Consider the following 20,132-nt stretch of genomic DNA (forward strand, 5'->3'; position numbering starts at 1 on the left):
ATTCCAACAGTTTCAGATCTCATATGAATTTGAATTGTGCGATAGAAATACCACAAAAAAAGAAAAGAAAAAAGAAGCATAAAACTTACAAAATTCACAGTCTATTCTTCAAAGAAATATACCAAGTGGTCTTACAACACAATTAGGGGGTCAAAATAGATAGCAACTCCAGATATACAATCCATTCTGAATAAATAAATAAATATATTAGCAGAAGATATTAATGGTTAAAAAAATTCTATACTTCTTCCAAGTAATTCTAATTAATTCTTCAAGAAGGGTATTGAAAAGCATTTTTCTATACAATACAGATAGGAATTTCAAATATTATGAAATTTAATAAAATATAATAATAATTCTGGAGCACCCCCCCTCCAGAGGTTGGTATATTGAGAATAATATATTGGTAGCGTCTACTTCGCTCAACCCACTCTGGCTGGACTGCAACCAGACACTAATTTCGTTCTGACTCTGTTGTACTCTCAATAACTGGCTTGTCTGTTGTCAGGGCACGTAAAACCACAAAATTGCCCTTCGTCCTAGCCTTAACTTGTCAGCGTCCAGCGCCACTTCAAATGAATGCCTCCCCCTTATTCCTCTCTCTCACTATTTCCTTACTGCCAACAACTTATTCCATTCACCGGGACTTACTTAAAAAAATACATGTCCATCATTTAATAAGGACTAAGCTCTGAATTCTAATCAGTGTTGATTTCTGGAATACTGTTAGAATTTTAATAAATATTTTTATTCTTAAGCCTGCCAGACCCATAAGGGGGAAACTTCACTTACAGCTTCTTCATTGCCGTTCGTCCGGGCATCTTAGCCTATCAACACAAACCTATAATACCGACACTCTTACTACTTTCACAATACAAATGGAGCCTGCAGAGAAATTTTATACGCGCTATTTGGGTTTAGCGAACCCAAAAGTAAACTCCAGCTTAGCCCAGTCCAAGGTAACTTGCTAACTGCGACTGAGATGAATGTGTTAAGAATGGAGGCCCCTCCGAGCAAACTAGATATCCATAGCTGACTTGTGAAGAGCAAAGTGACTTTCCCATAAAGCCTGCTTAATTAGAGAGAAAGATATACCATCACTTCGAGGGGAAGGAAGTTTAGGATTAGAGATTGGTTCTCCTCGATTCCTAAGGTTTTCCTAAAGAGCCTTGGTGGTAACCCTAGAGTTCAAAAGATGTATACACCATAGAAGAATCTTTTTTTGGAATGTATAGGCTACCCAGGAATGGATAGGTGCCTAGGACTCAGAAGAGTTTTCAATTTTAATTTACCCACTCTATCTGGGCTAGAAGAATCAGGAATTACTACACTTGAGTACCTTCACAACGCTTTTCCCCAATGCCACCAGAGAGAGCGATCCTTGCTTCAACACTTAGTGTCTAGGATATGTTCTCTAGGAAACCTAAGAAAGGAAGGGGCAGTTTAAAAGATAACCATTCCCTGGAAAACCTCAAAACATGTTTTTCTGGCTGCAGAAAAATTCAATTTCTAAAAAATTGACTTCGTAAAACTTCCTCTTTGCAACGGAAAAACTAAAGAAAACGGAAAAAGTTTTAATGATAATCAAGATTATATAATATATATATATAAAATATCTTGTGCAGTTTAAAACAAAGGAAACTAAGAAAGAGATAAAATAAATTAGTTCATGCCCACCCTCCTTTAGGATGGTGGCGGTCAGCAATAAAGATGAGCGGTTTTTACAGTGGTAGGATGTTGTGGCAGTTTACACCGAAAGTGGATGCTACGAGATGCTTAGTAGTTGTTCTTCATTAGTCCCAGAGCGCTTCTAATAGCCGAGACAAGCTAGACTGTTCTGAAACCTTCTTAAACTAATAGCGTCTCTGTTTTGTTCGCTGCCAGCTCTAAGCTCTTTACACTCAGAACAAAAATATAGGAAATCTTTTCATTTTTCATATTATTTATCAAAAAGAAAACAATACACGTTGTAATGATTTGTTTTTAGTGATTCATTAACTCTTCCAAAAACCTAAACTATTAAACTTGAAATACTATGAAAAATACTATGAATTAAAGAATAAGTTTTTACCTTTTTTTTCTTATTGGTAAACAGGAAGTATTGTGATCGTTCCAAATTTTCGATAGATTTAACCGAAAATGCATGTTTTGAGGTTCTACCTGACAGAAAATCTATTTTACCTCCTCTACATTTTAGAGTTTGTAAAACTATATCCTGAAATGGTTCTCCAAACGTAAGCTAACCAATAACTTTCCCGGAACTGTCCTAAAATATAAAAAAATAAATAAATAAAACTGTTATTACGATCATCAAAATATTCTCTTAGACAACCAAACACAATTTATAAACGGTTCTGCCACTGTCGGAAACAGCACTAGAATGCCTCTTTTAAGATCATGTGCAGCTTGCCCGTCGCTTACAACAGATGACTGAAATCTGATCCCTTTCAAAAAAAAAAAAAAAATTCAGCTTTAGGAACAACCAGAAATCCATGAAAGCATGTTAGGACATTCGGGAGGATATGTAGTAGTAAGTGCCATCTTCTCTGAGAATCAGGCAGCCCAGAAAGCTTTGCAACACTGCATCACAGATCAAAGAAATCTTCAACGAAAGCTACTGAAAACTGCGAGGTTCTGGCGAATTAAAACAAGCTTAGGGCTAAATCGAAGGGATGAATTAAGAAGAGAGGGGCAACAGAAACCTCTGAATTTATTTGCAACCTTTAAAAGGCTATAAAAGTTTTTGTGGGATATTAAAAAAATGGCTAACAGGAGCATATACCTTTTTACTAGAGGAGTACTGCGGAGATGAGACACTTGGAGGTGTCTGACAAGATTTGCTCAATCTACCTCTTTGGTAAATGCGGCCTTACCCAGTCGCCAATTTGTGCTGGCTGTAGTGAGTCCGATGAAACTGTGCGGCACTTTGTTGAGGTGTGTCCAGTTTATTCTAAAACTAGATTCCTCGTCTTCAGTAGGGTAAACGTTTCTCTACCGGAGATTGTAGCATCTGGTAATCTTAACGAACTTTCTAGGTTTATTCAGTGCACTGGGCGATTGAGTCGTCATGCTCCCTAGTGCCCTGTTGCTACTTTATTAGTTTATTATAATACAATAGCATCTGGCAACCTTTAGCCGGATTTGTTTTAAAGCCCCGGCATCTCTGATGAGATGAGTGGTGGGCGGGGAACAATGGGCATTTTGGATTGCCTGCGTTCCTTCCCCTTTCTGGTGGAACCGCCCGTCTAAAGCAATCTAATCTAATCTCTTTGGTAGAACGAAAGTAGCGTTAATTTTAAGATGACTGCCCTAGTTGTGTCATTGCCTCTCAAGAAAGCTACGATGATCATATGATGGCAGAAAATGGGACGAGAGGGCGAATCTCCATTCTACTTCTCCCCGTAGAGTGTGCAAACGATTCCTACCGTTTGGCTTCGGCAAATTTTGCCTTAAATGAGGTTTAAAATTGTTTATTTTTCACTATGGAGGACTAATTACAGATTAGATTATTCCAGATATGGCTGCAGTGAGAAGTTTTGCTCATACTTTATCAAACGTCTTCTTTCTGCCAATGCCTAAATGGTAAGTATTACCACTTGAGTCAATACCTGGCAAGTTTATTGCTGTAGTTCAACAAAAACAAGCATTTTTTTTTTTTAATCAACTTGATTCTGATTGGTTAAAAACTATTTTGAGGATCAATGATAAATTTCCTTTAAAAGAATATTAACCCATTTTCTCATCTCTCAAAACATTTAGTGTTCAACTTTCACATAAATATAGATAAAATAAGATATGTGTAAAGGAAAACTTAGTGTTCATTGCTAGGCTATTGTATAGCAGCACGCTTTGTGGGCGACAAAATATCTTTTGTGTGCACAATATGTGTCACTTAGACTGCTGGACAATAATATATCAAAGATAAGTGGTAACGGCGTACAAAAACCTACAAACACACACACGCGTAACTGCACAATCGATGATAAAGTGGCCTGGGAGGCGGGAGCAGGTATATTAATGGGGGCGGCAAGTGTAAAGGTTCTTTCCACATTTACTTCTGCTATTTCTATCTTCTTTTTTTTTTTACTTCCATCTTTTACTTACGATTCGCACCCAACCGGAAAATATGGTGGAGAAGAACATGTTTTTGTATGTATTCCTTCAAAAGAACTACAATGCAATATTCCCATATTATTTTCTTTAGTTCTTTTCTCTATCCAGGGCCCTATTTTTCTTTAGATACAAACAAAAAAGTTGAAAATCATCTGCTTCAATATCACGAATTAATATCTAAACCATAGTTAACGTAATTAAATTTTCGTCTAACTTACAGAATTCTTCACAAAACTAATAAATAATCATTGAAGATTACAATAATTCACAGCACTCTAGGCATCCGACTAAAATCAATGTTGAATCATTCTGAAAAGCTTTAGAATCAAAGTGATGAGTTTGAAGCTTAACTTTAAAATGACCAAGTTTCAGAACAGGGAATTCACTGATTCATCAGTCGGGGGAGCCAACTCAAGATTACCTATCGTCTCGTAATGTCCTCCAGGATAATTGCTCATCAGGACTGACAATATAGGATCCAATCAGAAATCTTAGCCAGTAACTTTTAAGATCAATAGTCGCATACGTACTACGAATAAATGGGGGGCATGTTTCACACTTTCGATTATTTTTGTACATATACCAATTAGATCTTAGCAATCAAATAAATTCGTGAAAAAGTTTTTGATAATAATATATAAAAGAAAAAATTAAAGCTACGAACCAATGCCTAAATGGTAAGTATTCATGATCTAGTTAAAGGTGGAGTTATTTGAAAGGTGTTCACAATTGGAGCAAGACTTTCCATAAGATTAATCAAACTGGATCTGAAGAAGAAAGAAAAACATTTCATCAAAAATACAAGTTAGAAAACTAGAATAAAATAAGAAAAGCCAAAAAAGACTAATCTTTTTTTGTTTTCCTCATTTTCCTCTTTACGAACAAAAAAGAAAAAGAAAAGTACAGATCAATGCGCAAGCAGGAGGGGAAAAAAAACCTGTTTCAATCAAACAGAACAGATGCAATTAGTTAAAAGTCCGTACACTTTGTGTAAATAAATGGCCACAGTGTAATGCTTTGTTTTGGTTAGGAAAAGATTGAATACAGGGCATTTTATTTAAATCCTTAGGTTTTAAAGTAATAGTCAGTCCCTTTACCAAGTTACAGAGTAAAGGGCCTTCTTCCCGTCCTCATCTGTGGAGTTTTAGCCCTTACAAGCCTTCTTTTCCATACAAACAACATCAACTCATCTCGAAACAAAGCACACTCTTGGCAAAGAAGAAGAAAAAAAAAATAGAAGACATTCTTTAAAGTCAAGTTTTCTTGATGGGTCGGACAAAGAGAGAGAGAGAGAGAGAGAGAGAGAGAGAGAGAGAGAGAGAGTGATATTGAGGGAGTGTAAAGCTTGAAATAGATAAACGCCGTCTTCAGTCTTCCTTGAAGGGTATCTTGAAAGTCTAAGAAGGCTCACAGACGCACATACAGGGAGAGAAGTGCTGATAACAAACTAGCCTGAATTATAATTCCTCACTTACAACCAGAGAAAGAGAAGAAATACCGTTCCCTTTGAATTGGGTGTTCAGCTCCCATTGCAATCAGCCAAAAAGGGGAGTCAGTTCCCAATCTATCTGACTCCCAGTTACTCTTCAAGTATTCATTAGCCCTTTTTTTGTTTTGGATACCATCTTACGCAGTTAATAAAAGTTGAATCACTGATTTATATGTTTTCTATTCAAATCAAACAAGCCATATAGGATTGCAAAAGAGCTCGGTATTTGATCCCTGATTTGTTGTGTGTAGTTATTGAAAACAATTCTCTCTCTATAACCCAAAACACGGATGCCCAATTCAGTAAATCTTCCTCGTGAGAAAAATACGGTCCGAGGAAGGTTATATCTACTGTTAAAATGGCAGCGCCTTCATGACTGGTTTTTTTTTATATGGTTATTTATTTTAAAATAATCGAGAATTAAAAGTTTATTTGAATTAAAAGTTAAAAACTAAAGCTAACACAAAATAATCATTGCTATTAACGATACTTAAAATGTTATGTCGATGGTACAAATGTAAAATAAGTTGCTATGTATTATTTACAGAAGATAGGATATTGAGAATACGTAAAGGCATAAGAGACAGCAAAAAAAGTCGTGAAATTTTTGCTTTATAATAGAGATCTTCAGTAAGAGAGTTCTAGATACGGCCGAGTATTTCAGACAATAGGTATCTATAGAACTGGGAAAAGAATTTTCGAGAAAAATGAGATGGAAAGCATGGAAGACGAGCAGAGAAATGTGGGGACAGTCAACTGCGTTATAAAGAAGTTTGAAAAAGAAAGTCACATCAGCTGGTTCACGACAAACTAAGAAATTGGATAATTCCTTAGTAATGAAATTAGTTCTTGACTATATTTCACAAATGATTGAGGTGTTTACTTTGAATTCAGTCAATTGCTGAACAGACTTTCAGACCCAGTTGCAGAAGCCGTACACTAACTGACTTCTCACAAGACTGCAGTATAAGATTAGAAGACTCTTGTTATTGGAGATAGAACTAGTGTTTCACAAAATAAAGTCCAGCATCTTAAATTACTTCTTATTGATATCTTTTTACATCCATCGAAAGTAAGCCGATAATCAATGATGGTACCCAAATCTTGTTCCTGGTTGATTCCTGTGTTGTGTATTATCAATTTCTTATTGTCAGGGCATGAAGCATTTACGATATTTGCACGCACTAAATTGGATTCACGGAATTACAGACTAGCGATGGAACCTAGGCATACTGTCTTGCAGAACATCTCCTCAGATTTGGGCGATTGACAGCACGCTTAATTGACAATTGACTCAATAAATATTAATCTTCATTTTATTGTGATAATATTAAACACATGTAATATTGTTATGGAAATAAATGTTAATGGAAAAAGCACTCTATTTTTTTTTTTAACGATATTTCCTCTGAAAACTTAAAATTGAAAATCTATACGATTACGAGTATACCTTCTTTCTTAAGAAGAGTATGAAGAAAGGAATAACAAATAAATTCAACAAATAAACAACACAAATACATATTTGCAACAATTTTTCATTGAAAACAAGAAAAATATCTTATATCAGTAACTTCAGGCATGATTCTCATTTCTCAATTCAGTTTTCAGTATTTTAATGGATGAAGAAGTTCACACAGAGTAAATGATTAAAAGATATAAGAAAAAGAAAACCTAGAAATTTTATACATTTGAAGAATAAGACATATCCAGTTTATACATATAATTACATAACATATATTATATAATTTAGGGCAGATATTAAATTATATCTTCTTGGAGAAAATTCTAGAATCCTATGGCATATAAGAATGGCACAACTAATTGAAGAAAGACGGTGCAGATCACAATACATATGTAGCGCCACCTAGAGATAGGCAACATCTACAGAAGAGCTAAAGATAGTATTATAAATTTAATAAGTATTTCCCATGTTTCCTTATATTCCCGTCAGAGTAGTTTTGTACTAGGAAAAATTTGTACATCTGTTGCAAAATAGTTTTTTTTTTTTCTTCTTAATTCAGCAGAAGCAAACATGAAATCCAATGAAAATGTACCCCCAGGGAAGCTCTAACTTTGCAGTCTGTAAAATAATGAATTTTTTATAAATAACATATCCTGGTGAATGAACAAGACTATTTCCTTTCAAAACTTTCTATATCATAATGTGAATAAAAGAGATGTTTATTTTTAAATAATTTCTAAGAGATCTGGTTTCCCACCTGTTTTTCCAGCTAATATAAAAACAATAAAGTTTTCATTGATAAATTCAACAATTAAAAAAATGGTTTATTCCTTTTTTTTAAAAAAAAGTTTTTCTCACGTCTGCTTTGTTGGTTATTAAATCAATTTCCTCTCCTGAACTCAATAAAATGTAATTTCTCTAAGCCTTTCATAAAACATTATAAAAGCAACACTGCCCGATCCTTGCATGCCTTCTTTTTATTAATTCATTTCCCATTTCCCTTTATTGATCATCTCGTCTTTAGGATTGGGAGTTTCTGCAGGTAAGTGCACTTAGCCCAATCCTCAACTCTTCGACTATTTGTCAGACTTGGTAGTTGAACACTATGGATATGTCTATGCAACAACACTGTCTAAAAGAATAAAAACAATGAATAATCTGCACACAAGTTACAAGATATATTTATCTATTATAGAACCTTATGCTAAAAAACTAGTAAATCAAAGTGTACCCTTAAAAAAAGTCAACCTAAAGATATCACAACCTTTTACTTTCCTAGAGTGGTTCTGTCTTCTATCTTTTTCAATCGGAAAAGAAGTAATGGAGGTTATGACCGGTTCTGGTAAAGTCATGCAAGAATATAAGTCAATCAATTACGTGAGGAGAGAGACTACCCATTCCTCTGAGACGTTACGTGTCAAGTAACCCCTGAACAATTTCACTTCTTGAAAGATTTTGTTGGTAGAGCTAAAGATAAACCTTTCTTCAGGCTGATGGGCAAATTGTGAGGTAATTATAGCTGGTTTTTATCTGTATGGAAAAAAACGGGGACCATAAATAATGTGAAATTACTTCAACTATAAGTTGAAATGTACTCTATACGGAAAAAAGATTCTTAAACTTATTCTGGGACTTCCATAAATCTAATACATTATTTATTTCAAAGAAACATTCCTGTTTCATCATCTGCAACACGACTTGTTATATAAAATTGTTTCGTACATTTTAAACACATCCTGGTTTGCCAAGTCTCTTTGAGCAGCAACATTTACTTCAAAGCTTACAGTATGGTTTGAGGTTTAACCGCCAACTAAACCGAAATCTTCCCAGTAGTAGCTGAGCTTAAAAGGGAGAGCGACGTAATTAATATTTTGGTTAACCATAGGCTATGAACTGTCTTCTCTTTACGTGGAAGTTGTAGACAATTTGTCAACGTCAGTAAAGGCAATTATCTTCAGGTATGCGAGCCCTGTACATCACTAGCATCTAACTTCTTATGTACAATTGACTTTTTGAAATAGCCTAGGTTTAAATAAAAGAGATATTTTTAGGTAATAAGTAAAATAGAAAATAGCAAAAGAAGAACTTACGATGAAAACTTTGGCATCTTTGCGTTCGAGTGCCGAACTAAGAGCTATGTAAGGAATTCTCTGGGGTATATTGTGTTCAAGGTATCTTTCCCAGCATTCCATTCCACATTTGGTTTAACCGCAGCGTGCAAACATACTGACAACTTCAATCTATTCGGGTCGGACATACTTTCAATACATCACTTCCTCGCATTCCTTTCCTAAACCTCTGAAATAATAATAAAAACGGATGTGAACACTTACTGCTACTCTCCAAATGCCAAAATGTGTTTATATTTAAACTTCTCACTAGATGTTGCTGGCTACTTGTAAAGGTTTACTATTAAAAACAGTGTTATCATAGTTTCAGATAAGTGATTCTGTTCAATTCCTAATTTCTGCAAATTAGAGCGCGTATTAATTCCTCTTTTATTCCGATAAAAAAAAAAGCAATAATAAGATGCTTACAAAAGATAAGCGGAATCCTGACTACATCTTAGAAGTATTTGTAATGTTACAAGACCGAACGAAAAAAGTAGAAGGTTACAATAACGCAGGTAATGATATTCATAGATTATTTGAACCAACGTTCAATTTCAACGAACAAACCCAATTGATGGATGGAAAATCGAAATCTGATGAAGTATATTATAATATATCGATATCTCTACATGTACGACAATCAATCAAAGTTTCAATACTTTAGATAAACACTGTAAGGGTATGATTTGGTTTATTTAATGTAATTTATATATTATAAAAACAATACCACATATACACGTAAGTAAATATAAAAATATTTAAAAAATAATAATAAAGTAATCGCCTACTTTTTCAGGCAGGGCTTAACTTCCAAATTAGATGTAGTTTTTGTAATTTTGAAGCAATCACCAATAGGGTTTAAAACCATCTCTACTTTATTTAAACTTAAAAAAATACAAGAATTAAATTACTACAGAAATAATACTAGACCAAACAAAGTCGACACAGTTTTACAGAGATTATGAAAGTGCTGGGGTCGACTTACGAACGGTCTTGATGGAGAATATGTGGTTACGTTGGTTTTTGGAACCTAAAAGGTAATGTTAATAAGATTAATGTCAAAAGTTAAGGACCACATTGTGTGGCAGGTTACAGTGTGTTGTCCATAACTTGTCGTTTCCTCTGAGTGCTCCTGAGGGGAACTTGAAAGAGATAAATTCTATGTACATGGTAATAAATATAAGTTGAGTTTTAAGATTGTATGAAAAATACATTTATCATTCGAGATACTCTAGAGAGTTTATCGTAATTAATGTTTACACAAGGAAGATGAAAGGTAAGTGTATTTAGTGCGAAGGAAGTAAGTACACTGAAATTGAGTAAAGACTGAAGTTCGTGTCTGATTATTGTATCGTTAATTAATTTATAAACAAAAATCAAATGGTTGCCTTCTGAGAGCTAATTTAGGAATCTCTATTGTGAGTCAAACATCTTCAGAACTAACCTCTTTATTGGAAGAAACTAATTTTGAACTCTTTTTAACCATGACGTATTTTTCAGAGTACACAGGGTGGACAAAGGATTCACATTCTAGAAGATAATTTGGTGGGCATATCAAATTTGAAGTCCAACATAGGGTATGCTTTTGTTTTACTTTCAAGCTGAATCTAAATGAACAAGAAAGTTATTTTGGAGCCAGAAAGAAAACCAAGGTCCATAACATAAATTAGTAACATCTTCAAAGGTTGCAAGTGTTTTAGATCTAAAAAAAAAAAAAAAAAAAAAAAAATATATGTATACAAGTGAATTTAGGATGAGACAGTCATCAGTTCATCATTGACATATATGATAACAATTGGAATGATAAAAAAAAAGAAGAAAAGATCAGAGCCATCAAATTCGAATGAAGTAATGGACCAAATGTTCATTTGTGGAGTGTAGCAAATCCAGATGAATACGAACGCTGAACTAAGGGATGAAGCCTAGAAATATAAAGCTCGTCGACTTTTTATGGTTGTTGGCACCCGTATGGTAACCTGTATGGTTGGCCTCCCAACATTACCAAAGTGAGCTCCTAAAAGACTCCTCGAAAGAGAACGTTTAAAGGAAAACAAAAAACTGGACTCGAATCCTCTCGTTTTCAATCTAGAGCCCAACCTCCCCTGTATTTTCTATTAATGGAAATGTTTCAATTAATTTATTGAAACAATTTATAATATAATAATATAATTATTAATTTATTAATTAATTGAAACATTTCAATGAGAAAAATACGCTCCAAATTCAATGATAAAGATGGAAATGTGCCACATTCAATATGGAGGGTAGCTGTAGAGTCTTGTTTCAGTAGAATAGTGGCCCAAAAAGTTAAATATTGGGCAAGATAGAGTTGCATCTCACCAAAATGGAAATAATTACCAAAAAACTATTTTATTTTCATATAATATCTACCAAATTCAAAGCCACCCTTATTCGGGAATTTAATATTTAAAATTTCTGATTAACACTCAGTCCATGAACAGACAAGGCAGAAGACACACCAACTACTGCAATGTAATAGTATTACTTTCTAAACTAGCCCTGAAGATGACCTAGTCCCTAGGTCGAAAGCTCGGTAAAATAAATTTTACTCGACTGAAATGGCAGTTATTTTTTCATCCTATTGCAGCTATTATTTTTTTCAAATTGACTATTTTTTGTTTTTGTTTCAATTTTGGTAAATTAATGTTTTTTAGTTTCATTTAGTTTTACATTAATATAAACTTACTGTTACTCCACAACTTTTGTCTTTTTATAATTATAATTAAAATTTATATAAGGGAAAATAAATAATTAAATGAAAATAATGTAATATAAAAAAAATAAACAGATACGAAGTTAACAAATGCAATAAACTCAATCAAGTTAAATAGATTACAAATTAAAAAAACAAAAACTCTACTACTGACACGGAAAGTGAATTTACTTGATTGGCCAAGAGCCAACTCAATATCAGACAAATCCAATTGATGTACGCATTTTTAGATTTCAAAACCAAAATTCTGGGTATTAATTGTAGGAAAACGGATTCCCCCCCCCCGTATTCTTTAGGGCATTTCATGCTTCATAAGCAGAGAATTCATTGATGGTATACCTTTCGATTGTAAAGGGAGAAATGCTACTGTACCAGTAGATTAAAAATTAGGGCAAAGTTGCAGCAATATTATTCTGTACTTGTATTTATGATTTTTTGTAGTTCGAGTATATATGATTATTTTTATCTGGTATTTATTTATATGGTTATTTATAATCATACCCTTTTAGCCGAAAGCACACGTTTATCGACCGGGTTGTTTATCGAATGGGGTGCAAAATATGATAAGGTTAAAGGATAACAAGGATTGAAAAATTTCTGATTTCTGATATTCCTAATTGTAAATTTGAAAAAAGTTGAGCAACAATTTCAAGTTTAAAGGATTATTCGTGTAAGTATTTACATCCTAGTTAATTATTTTTAAATTTCTTCAGCTAAATTAAAATTAACATTTTCCTGTGGTTTTGTTAAGATATGAGTGGCTGGTAAATGATAAGAGACTAGAAGAATATAGGCTTTGTCACTACACTATATACTTTGTGTATATTTGCATATGAAAGGGCTCTTACACTAGGGGATGAGTGATTGTTGCTAGCTGGGATACATGTAACCTCCAGCTACTTGTATTGTTAAAGCAGAGATCTCCACCTACTGTCTTGTCTTGTGGGAGTGTCTGTGGGTTACAGGATATGTTCCACAGTGTGTTGGTGTACTATGTGGGGTAGGTACATGTTTTAGTGATGTTCTCTCGGTTCACAAGATGAAAGTTCTCCCTTGTACTCTTCACACAAACACAAGAACACCCATGTAATAATCAAACTAATTGTATGGAAATAAATTACAAGGGAGACTTTCTAAAAAGAGGGAAATACAGTAATAGAATGAAGTTTTATTTTAATAGAACCTAGTCCTGCTTTAAAGGATTCTCCAGGTGTTCAATTATAAATGCAAAGGTTACAATAAAGTGAGATGAACAGAAAGAAACAAAATGAGTTCCACCATTAATTAACACCAATCTTGCAAACTGCGCAAGATTAATAGAGTAAACGCTGCTCCAAGAATTGGCAACATTGAACTTGGCGCTAGTTCAGGGCGTTCGTACAGACACCGTCATCAGAACCAGCCTAAGAAATCCTGTCCTGAAAAATAAAAAAAATTGTGGTAACCACGAAGAGCAGTGAAATCCGACAGTTGTACATAATCACTCAACGCCACCTCCAATCTCAGGTATTTTGAGGATAGCTCTCTCTCTCTCTCTCTCTCTCTCTATGATTAATTGAACCAGCCTTTCCAGAGAGCGGTACTGAGGGAGAGCCTTGTCCCAGAGCCTAATGTACCTGGCTCCCTGCAATGACTCCAAATTATTCTTCTAAAGTTAGCAACGCAAGTGAAAAAAAAAAGTTGGAAATATTCTAGGGAGAGTATACATTCCTACAACTCTAAAGTGGCTGACAATAAGGCAGAACCGATTCCTGCTCCTCTAATGTCCCTAGGCCAAGTATTGCTCTCCCTTTAGGGAAAGCTCCAGGAAGAGCAGAGGTCAACAGTATGGGGTAACCTCTCTTGCATAATCACCTTCTTTTTTTTTTATTACTGCGAGTGGTCTGTAAGGTGATGTGCATTTTAATAGATTAACTTGGGGCGCATTCAGGTGTTAATGAACTCTACTTTATGTCTGGCTCAACCCATAACTGTAAAATCCATTATTAGTTTTCGTCCCTCCTCGTGCTAATTATTGCTAGTCTTCAAATTATTAACAAAATAAATTGTTTAAGCCTATCAACCACAACTCACTTCGTTATACGCAAATACGAGGAGTCTTGCACAGCTGTACTCAGAGGACTGGTTACAGAAAAGCGAACTTCCTTTAACATTAAAGTATTTCACTTATACTCGACAACATGGGAGAATAAAACCGCTGTAAAAAAAAAACAAAGGGGACATTGTGTACGGCATTCCAGGGTTAGACCATGTAAAATTGTTTTTTATGATTAGGGTTTTCTTTTTTAAAAAACAAATCTTGTTCCCTTAATTGTCGCTGCCCTTACACATAAACATAGATAATAAATAAATTTGTAGGAGGCAGTGGTATAATTGTGAAATTCCGGTTGTGAAACTCCTTAGTATTGTATAAATATTTTAGTGAATAAAATGAATCTGGAGTATTAATTGAAAATTGTAATACAAAAGATAAAATTATTACTCAAAATAGAGAAAGTCGAGTATGAGTTAACACGTTCCGTGCCAACACTAAAATATTGACTATAGGTTGATATTATTATCACACAATCTTTCATTACATCATCTATCGATAAGTATTTCTCTTGTTTAGAGTAGCTATCACATCGTGTACTACTTATGGTATTGAAGTAGCAAGAGAAAAAAAACTATAAGAGTGATGACGTTTTGCAGCGAGTGCCCGAAAATGCCCTCTTTATGCCTCCCTTGCTTTAAAAAAATCCATTATTAAATGTAATTATTAATTATTGTGTATATAAAAATTAAATAAACTTATATGGTTTTGATCTATACTCCACTTTGTATAATGCCTCATTTTTTTGGTAGAAATATATTTTACAGAATTGCATGTTATAAAATATATGTTTTCAACGCATTAAATAAATATGACTGTGTGTACACGTGGTCTGAAGATCAAGTTTAACGTGTACCACTGGTGGAATACCATGTGATACACATGGCACGGAACGTGTTAAGATCGTTTTTTTCCTTTTAATTATTCTTGGAGATGCTGTTCAAGTAAAAGTTCTAATTTGCAACTGATATTTCCTTTGTCTAAGTCTAGAGAATAGTAATAACGATTCCTTAGGTGTACATGTACAGTAAGTTATAATTACTTATTTAAAGTAATTAAATTAACTATAAACCCTTTACGAGGAGACAATTTACTAACAGCATCGCCCTACGACTAAGCCAGGCCCTGGAAGTCATCCTAACTAAAGGATAAAAGGTACCGAGTTGTTCCAACACAACTCTCCGCCTCATCTTCTACCTATTAATTAGTTCAAAACCCAGTTTTATTACCAAGCACACAACCACTCTTGCACAAATACATACATATATATATATACACACACACACACACACACACAATTACGTACAGCTAGGATGCTGTAGATTATAATCAAGTTACGACATATCTAGCTAACATAGATCATTCTATTTAAACAACTCTACAAAACCTCTATGTGAATGCTAAACTAGATAACCCACATACCCATTTACCGAGTTAGGTGAACATTTTCCTCATTTCAAATATTTTGAACATTTCCATCACTTTTCACCAATTATTCAGGGTCATTTATTTATTTGAACTACGTAATTAGCTATAAAAGAGGCTAAATTACACTTTAATATATTGATCAAAGAAATTTTGTATTTTCAATCTATAGTGAAATCGCATGGCAACCTTCGGTGACTTATTTCACTGATTTCTGCTGGGAAAATTTAAATTAATAGGGTGCCTAAGCAATGGAAACTTACAAGAAATTCCTGTCAGATACGTATGTTTCTTAAAAGAGTGTAAACATTGATTTTTGGTAAAATCAATTTTAAGAAAAGTAATTCTCACAGCCTTGGGGAGAAGTGCAAAGGAAAATGTGAAAGAAAATCTGTTTTATTTAAAGAGTGGCCAGAAACCAATAATTGTACTAATTCTAAATAAACAGAAAATTCTAAACAAAGAAATCAACCATAATAAAACAAATGTTTCTGATGAAAAACAAAACTTTTTGACGCTATTTTTTGAGTACTCATGAGGAAGTGAAAAAAAATCATCCTCTTTATGCCTGTCCAGTTATCTTATTTAGATGCATATCTACGCCATTTTCGAAAATCTAAATAATCTGGTCGAAAAGCTATTAGAAGCAGTGCAACTTTTTACAAAAAAATTGAAGGAAGAGTTTCCAGAACAAGTAATGCGCACACAGCATATTTTAGCCCGTTTTCACTCTAAGATGGGATGCACCATTTGAGCTAATCATGGTTTTCCTAAAATGTCTGGCAATGGAAACCGAGAGATTTGCGAGAGCTTTGTTTTCATCATTAAAGATTTTGATTCTTACTTTTGAGAATCAACAGTTGAGAGGAGGCATGAACGTTTCTGATGCTGCGATGACAGAAGACCTCATTACAAACTCAGAAGTATACTATAAATACCAAGATGACCGCTCACGCTTGACCCAAGCAGAAAACATGAAGAGGCAGAAATATATTAAATCTTGGTTAATTTGAAGAAACCCCTTTTGTCAAAATGCTCGTACAAAAGTGATGATACTTGTAATCTCGCTACCTAATATTATTATTGTTAACAAGAATATGGCAGGGCAAATCTGTTCATACTCAGCGTGTTCTTGCTGTTTCCTCAGTACGTATGGTTTTGTACTCTCAGTATGCTTTATACTGAATGAATATCTGTAGATAAGACCTCGTAATTGGTAGGTGATCTCTTTCCGCTTGGGGGAAACAGAACCAGGATAACTTACAAACGCGGAAATTACATCAAGAAAAGTGTAAAGTTTGCAGTTTATGTGCAAAGTCGTAGTAATTACAAATTCATATCAGACAGCAACTTTAGTAAGAAAATAAAAATAAAAATGAAATTTCATGCACTTATTACCTCATAGTTTGCTGGCATTAGATAACTTTTAAGAAAGCATTCTCACCTGAAACAGAAACAATAAAAAAAAAACAGTTAGAAAACCTTATTTAGAAATTAGAATTAGAATATTTAGAACAATCTAACTCTTAAAACTTGGATTTGATAAAAAAAAACATGTATACATGGTAAAAATAAGTTTTGAAGCAAAAATGTGCAGATGTCAGTGAGTGAAAGTGATGGACTAGTACGAGTACATCCACAACAACATCAAGATCCTGATGGCTACTCCATTTCCACCCTAAAAAGGTTGTAGTAGCTTCCTATCTACCAGTAATGACCTCCTCTTTATGACTGTCCAGCTATCTTATTTAGATGCAGATCTACGCCAATTTCGAAAATCTAAAATGTTCGTGTCTTTCGCAACACCATCTTACCATCTAAATTTTTCGGCCTTCCTTGTAGCCTTTAACTTACTATTCTGCATCCTGAAGGCACTTTTTCATTAGAGGGTAATGTTAATGGGCCTTCAAGGAGTAACTTTCTCTGAAAAGGCATATGTGGAGAAACCACTATCCAATCATGGCAAATCGTATGCGCGTAATTCTAAAAAGACATGTCCAACTTTCTAGTTGAAGCTAAGTAAAGGCTACAGAACAGTAGTACTAATATAACACTGTCTAACATCTACTTCGTATATCTTTTGGGTCAATGCCTGTTCTTTTGGCAGCTGCTACCATTTAACTATGTTAGCATTTATCAAAGGTTTCCTTGCACGCAAAAAAATAATAATAAATAAATTTTAAAAAACTACATGCATATACATCAACATCATGTACATCTCTACAAAGTTCTTGGACAGCAAATATATATGAGGAGTATTGAGACCAATTTCGTGAATCAAACTGAGAATTAGAACTTACGTGAATTTTTTCCCCGGAGTAACATCTCACGGTTGGCCAATTAAAAAAATTATAATAAGTTGCAAGAGGGTATCATAAGAAGTGAAAGCTTACAACGGATGGGGTCTTGGGTCGCCAGGAGTCTCGCAGGAGGTAGAAACTAAATTAATGACTGGCTGAAATGAATTATGGCAATGTTGATAGGAGGGCAGAAGTAGCTAACGTTTATTCCAATCCACAAACAGGATTAAGTCGCTGAATTTGCCCTAATCATTGCAAACCTGTTTTTTTACAAAATCGCTTTATGGCAATAATAGCAGTCTGTGAATAAAAAAAAAGAGGCCAATTTCTCTCGAGAGGCATCTCTCGCAACTGTTCAAGGGCCTAGACTTCAGAGAAACTTCCTGAGGTAAGGAGAAGTAACAGAAATTTAACTCAACAGAAGAAGAAGAAGAAGAAGAAGAAATAGAGCACGCCGACAGACCACAGACACTAATGTTTCCAGTTATCTTTTGCAGGCTAGATCAGAATAATTGAGCACCATTACCAGACGAGCTGGAAGATGAAGGCAAACAGAGAGAGAGAAAAAAGGAAGAGATCCTGAATAAGTTATTAGGGATCCTCTTTTTTATTATTATTATTATTAAAATTCTATCATGATCCATTCCTTACAGCCCAGGATCAAAGGGCTCACATATATTTTCTTCCTTTTTTCCCTTTTAAGGAAAAGATACTTCCTTGAAAATATATTAATTTTCCTAGCCTTCTAAATTGAATATAAAAGAATACTTAGATTTTTCGTAGTAAGACGGTGACTGGGCAGATAATTTAATATTTATTGCATTACAGACTTGAAAGAAATATTTCTAAATGATTAGCATTTTTGGATTATAAAAGAAAATACTTCCTTTTTCAACTCATAATAAAAAGTTTGCGTTCGGGTTGAATTTTCAAACTTGAATCTCTTAACAGAAATTCAAGAATTGATGTTCATGAAAAAAGAAAAACTTATTTTAGCAGGATAAACTCGAAAATAACTGGATAGAACTGTTTTGGTACAGCCAGTTTCGTACCGAGGTTGATTGTTGGTTAACATCATTAAAACTAAAAACATAATCTCCACGTTAAGACGTGCCTCTGCCCTCCAATTCTTATGAACCGAGCCTATTGTCACGCGCTGATACAGCCTAGGACTTAGAGAAACTTACTTACTTAGAGAAACGCTCGAGCTGGAACCCACAAACAAGAATGAAAGGGAACGAATTAAAAAAAATATATATCGATAGTACCTAATCGAACAACTACTGGCTCGAACGCTCGATCGAATCCAACCTTAAACAACAAAGTTCTACTCTAACAATTTACTTCTAAAGCCAATCTGGGCTTTCAGATTCGAGTTATAGGGTTCAAGCCAAGCATTGCCTTCAATCTCTTCGATCAAAATTACTCCGTTCTAAAATTAATACTCCTTTTTAAGTATTCAACACGACAATCCATTCAGATCTCCAGATCCCATTCATCAATAAACTAATCTGAACGCGTTTTAGCGAATTCGACTACCTTCTCGCACATCAACACAATTCTCTTATCTACCAACATTTCTCAGCAATCATACCAAAAAAATACCTCCCCAGAAGACTGAAATGACAATGGCCACGCGATTTCTAACAAAGTACCACCAGTGAAAAAGTGTGGACTATCACAAGTATACACACAGCTTTTGAATTCACAAAGCTCTTAATTAAAATATTTTTTTAAGTTATGATATGATCAGTTCAATCTAGACACATTAGGAACACTTTTTTACTTTTAAAAATACCATCAACTATTGTCAAGCTTTTCAAATATTCAACAAGCTTTACAAAGATGCATTGATACCCCGATTAAAACATATGTGTACATTATTTCTTTGCGCACTCAGGATTTTGACAAAATGTATGAGCTGTTTTACAGAATGTTGGCTGCAAGAGATAGACAGAGAGATCATGAGCAACATCAAACTTCCTGTAAGCTCTCGCCTTAGATTAAAAAGTTAGTTGACGGAAAGTAACAAGTGGCCAACAGATTCTACTTCATAGGAACACATCCGGTTATAGAAAGACGTCAGGAGACGATGATGAATGGATGCTGCGCGTAAGCGTAGCCCCTCAAAATGTCTATCAACCATTCATTTTGAATAAATCACTTGATAATGTTAAGAAATAAATTCTTACTTTTTAATCATCCGAAATATGTGCAGAAATATAGGCCAGCTGTTTCCAAACTTGCAAATTTGCATTGCCACCCACCCCCCCTACTTCGGTAAAATAAAGAGTCGCACTTCCTGCAATGTTTTAACAGTTTAATTTAATAAATCACAATACAATGTTCTATATTGTGTGAAGTTTTTTACCAGAAAAATGAAGTCTTACAACAATTCAGGCATGC

At 34.3% G+C, this 20,132-nt stretch overlaps 1 protein-coding gene across 14 annotated transcripts in view; it reads right to left on the minus strand.

The window, feature by feature from the left end:
* LOC141446872 (dopamine receptor 1-like) overlaps positions 1-20,132 on the minus strand; it is a 306,607-nt gene that overhangs the window by 15,950 nt on the left and 270,525 nt on the right. The window contains exons 3-9 of one of the 14 annotated variants that reach the window (XR_012453966.1): positions 19,919-20,028; positions 16,825-16,870; positions 9,155-9,362; positions 7,923-8,196; positions 4,778-4,880; positions 2,072-2,266; positions 90-186 (exon numbers count right to left, since the gene is read on the minus strand). The exons of 1 other annotated variant lie outside the window; for it this stretch is intronic. Coding sequence is in view for 8 of the 13 variants with exons in the window: in XM_074113782.1 (XP_073969883.1) it covers positions 9,155-9,256 (102 nt within the window). In the remaining 5 variants the exon portion in view is untranslated. 12 more of the 14 variants (XR_012453965.1, XR_012453967.1, XR_012453963.1 and 9 more) reach the window with 12 other exon arrangements.

This window comes from Rhodnius prolixus, unplaced genomic scaffold (assembly GCF_049639745.1).
Source record: "Rhodnius prolixus isolate KJV_2025 unplaced genomic scaffold, Rpr scaffold_7, whole genome shotgun sequence".
Classification (NCBI taxonomy): domain Eukaryota; kingdom Metazoa; phylum Arthropoda; class Insecta; order Hemiptera; family Reduviidae; genus Rhodnius; species Rhodnius prolixus.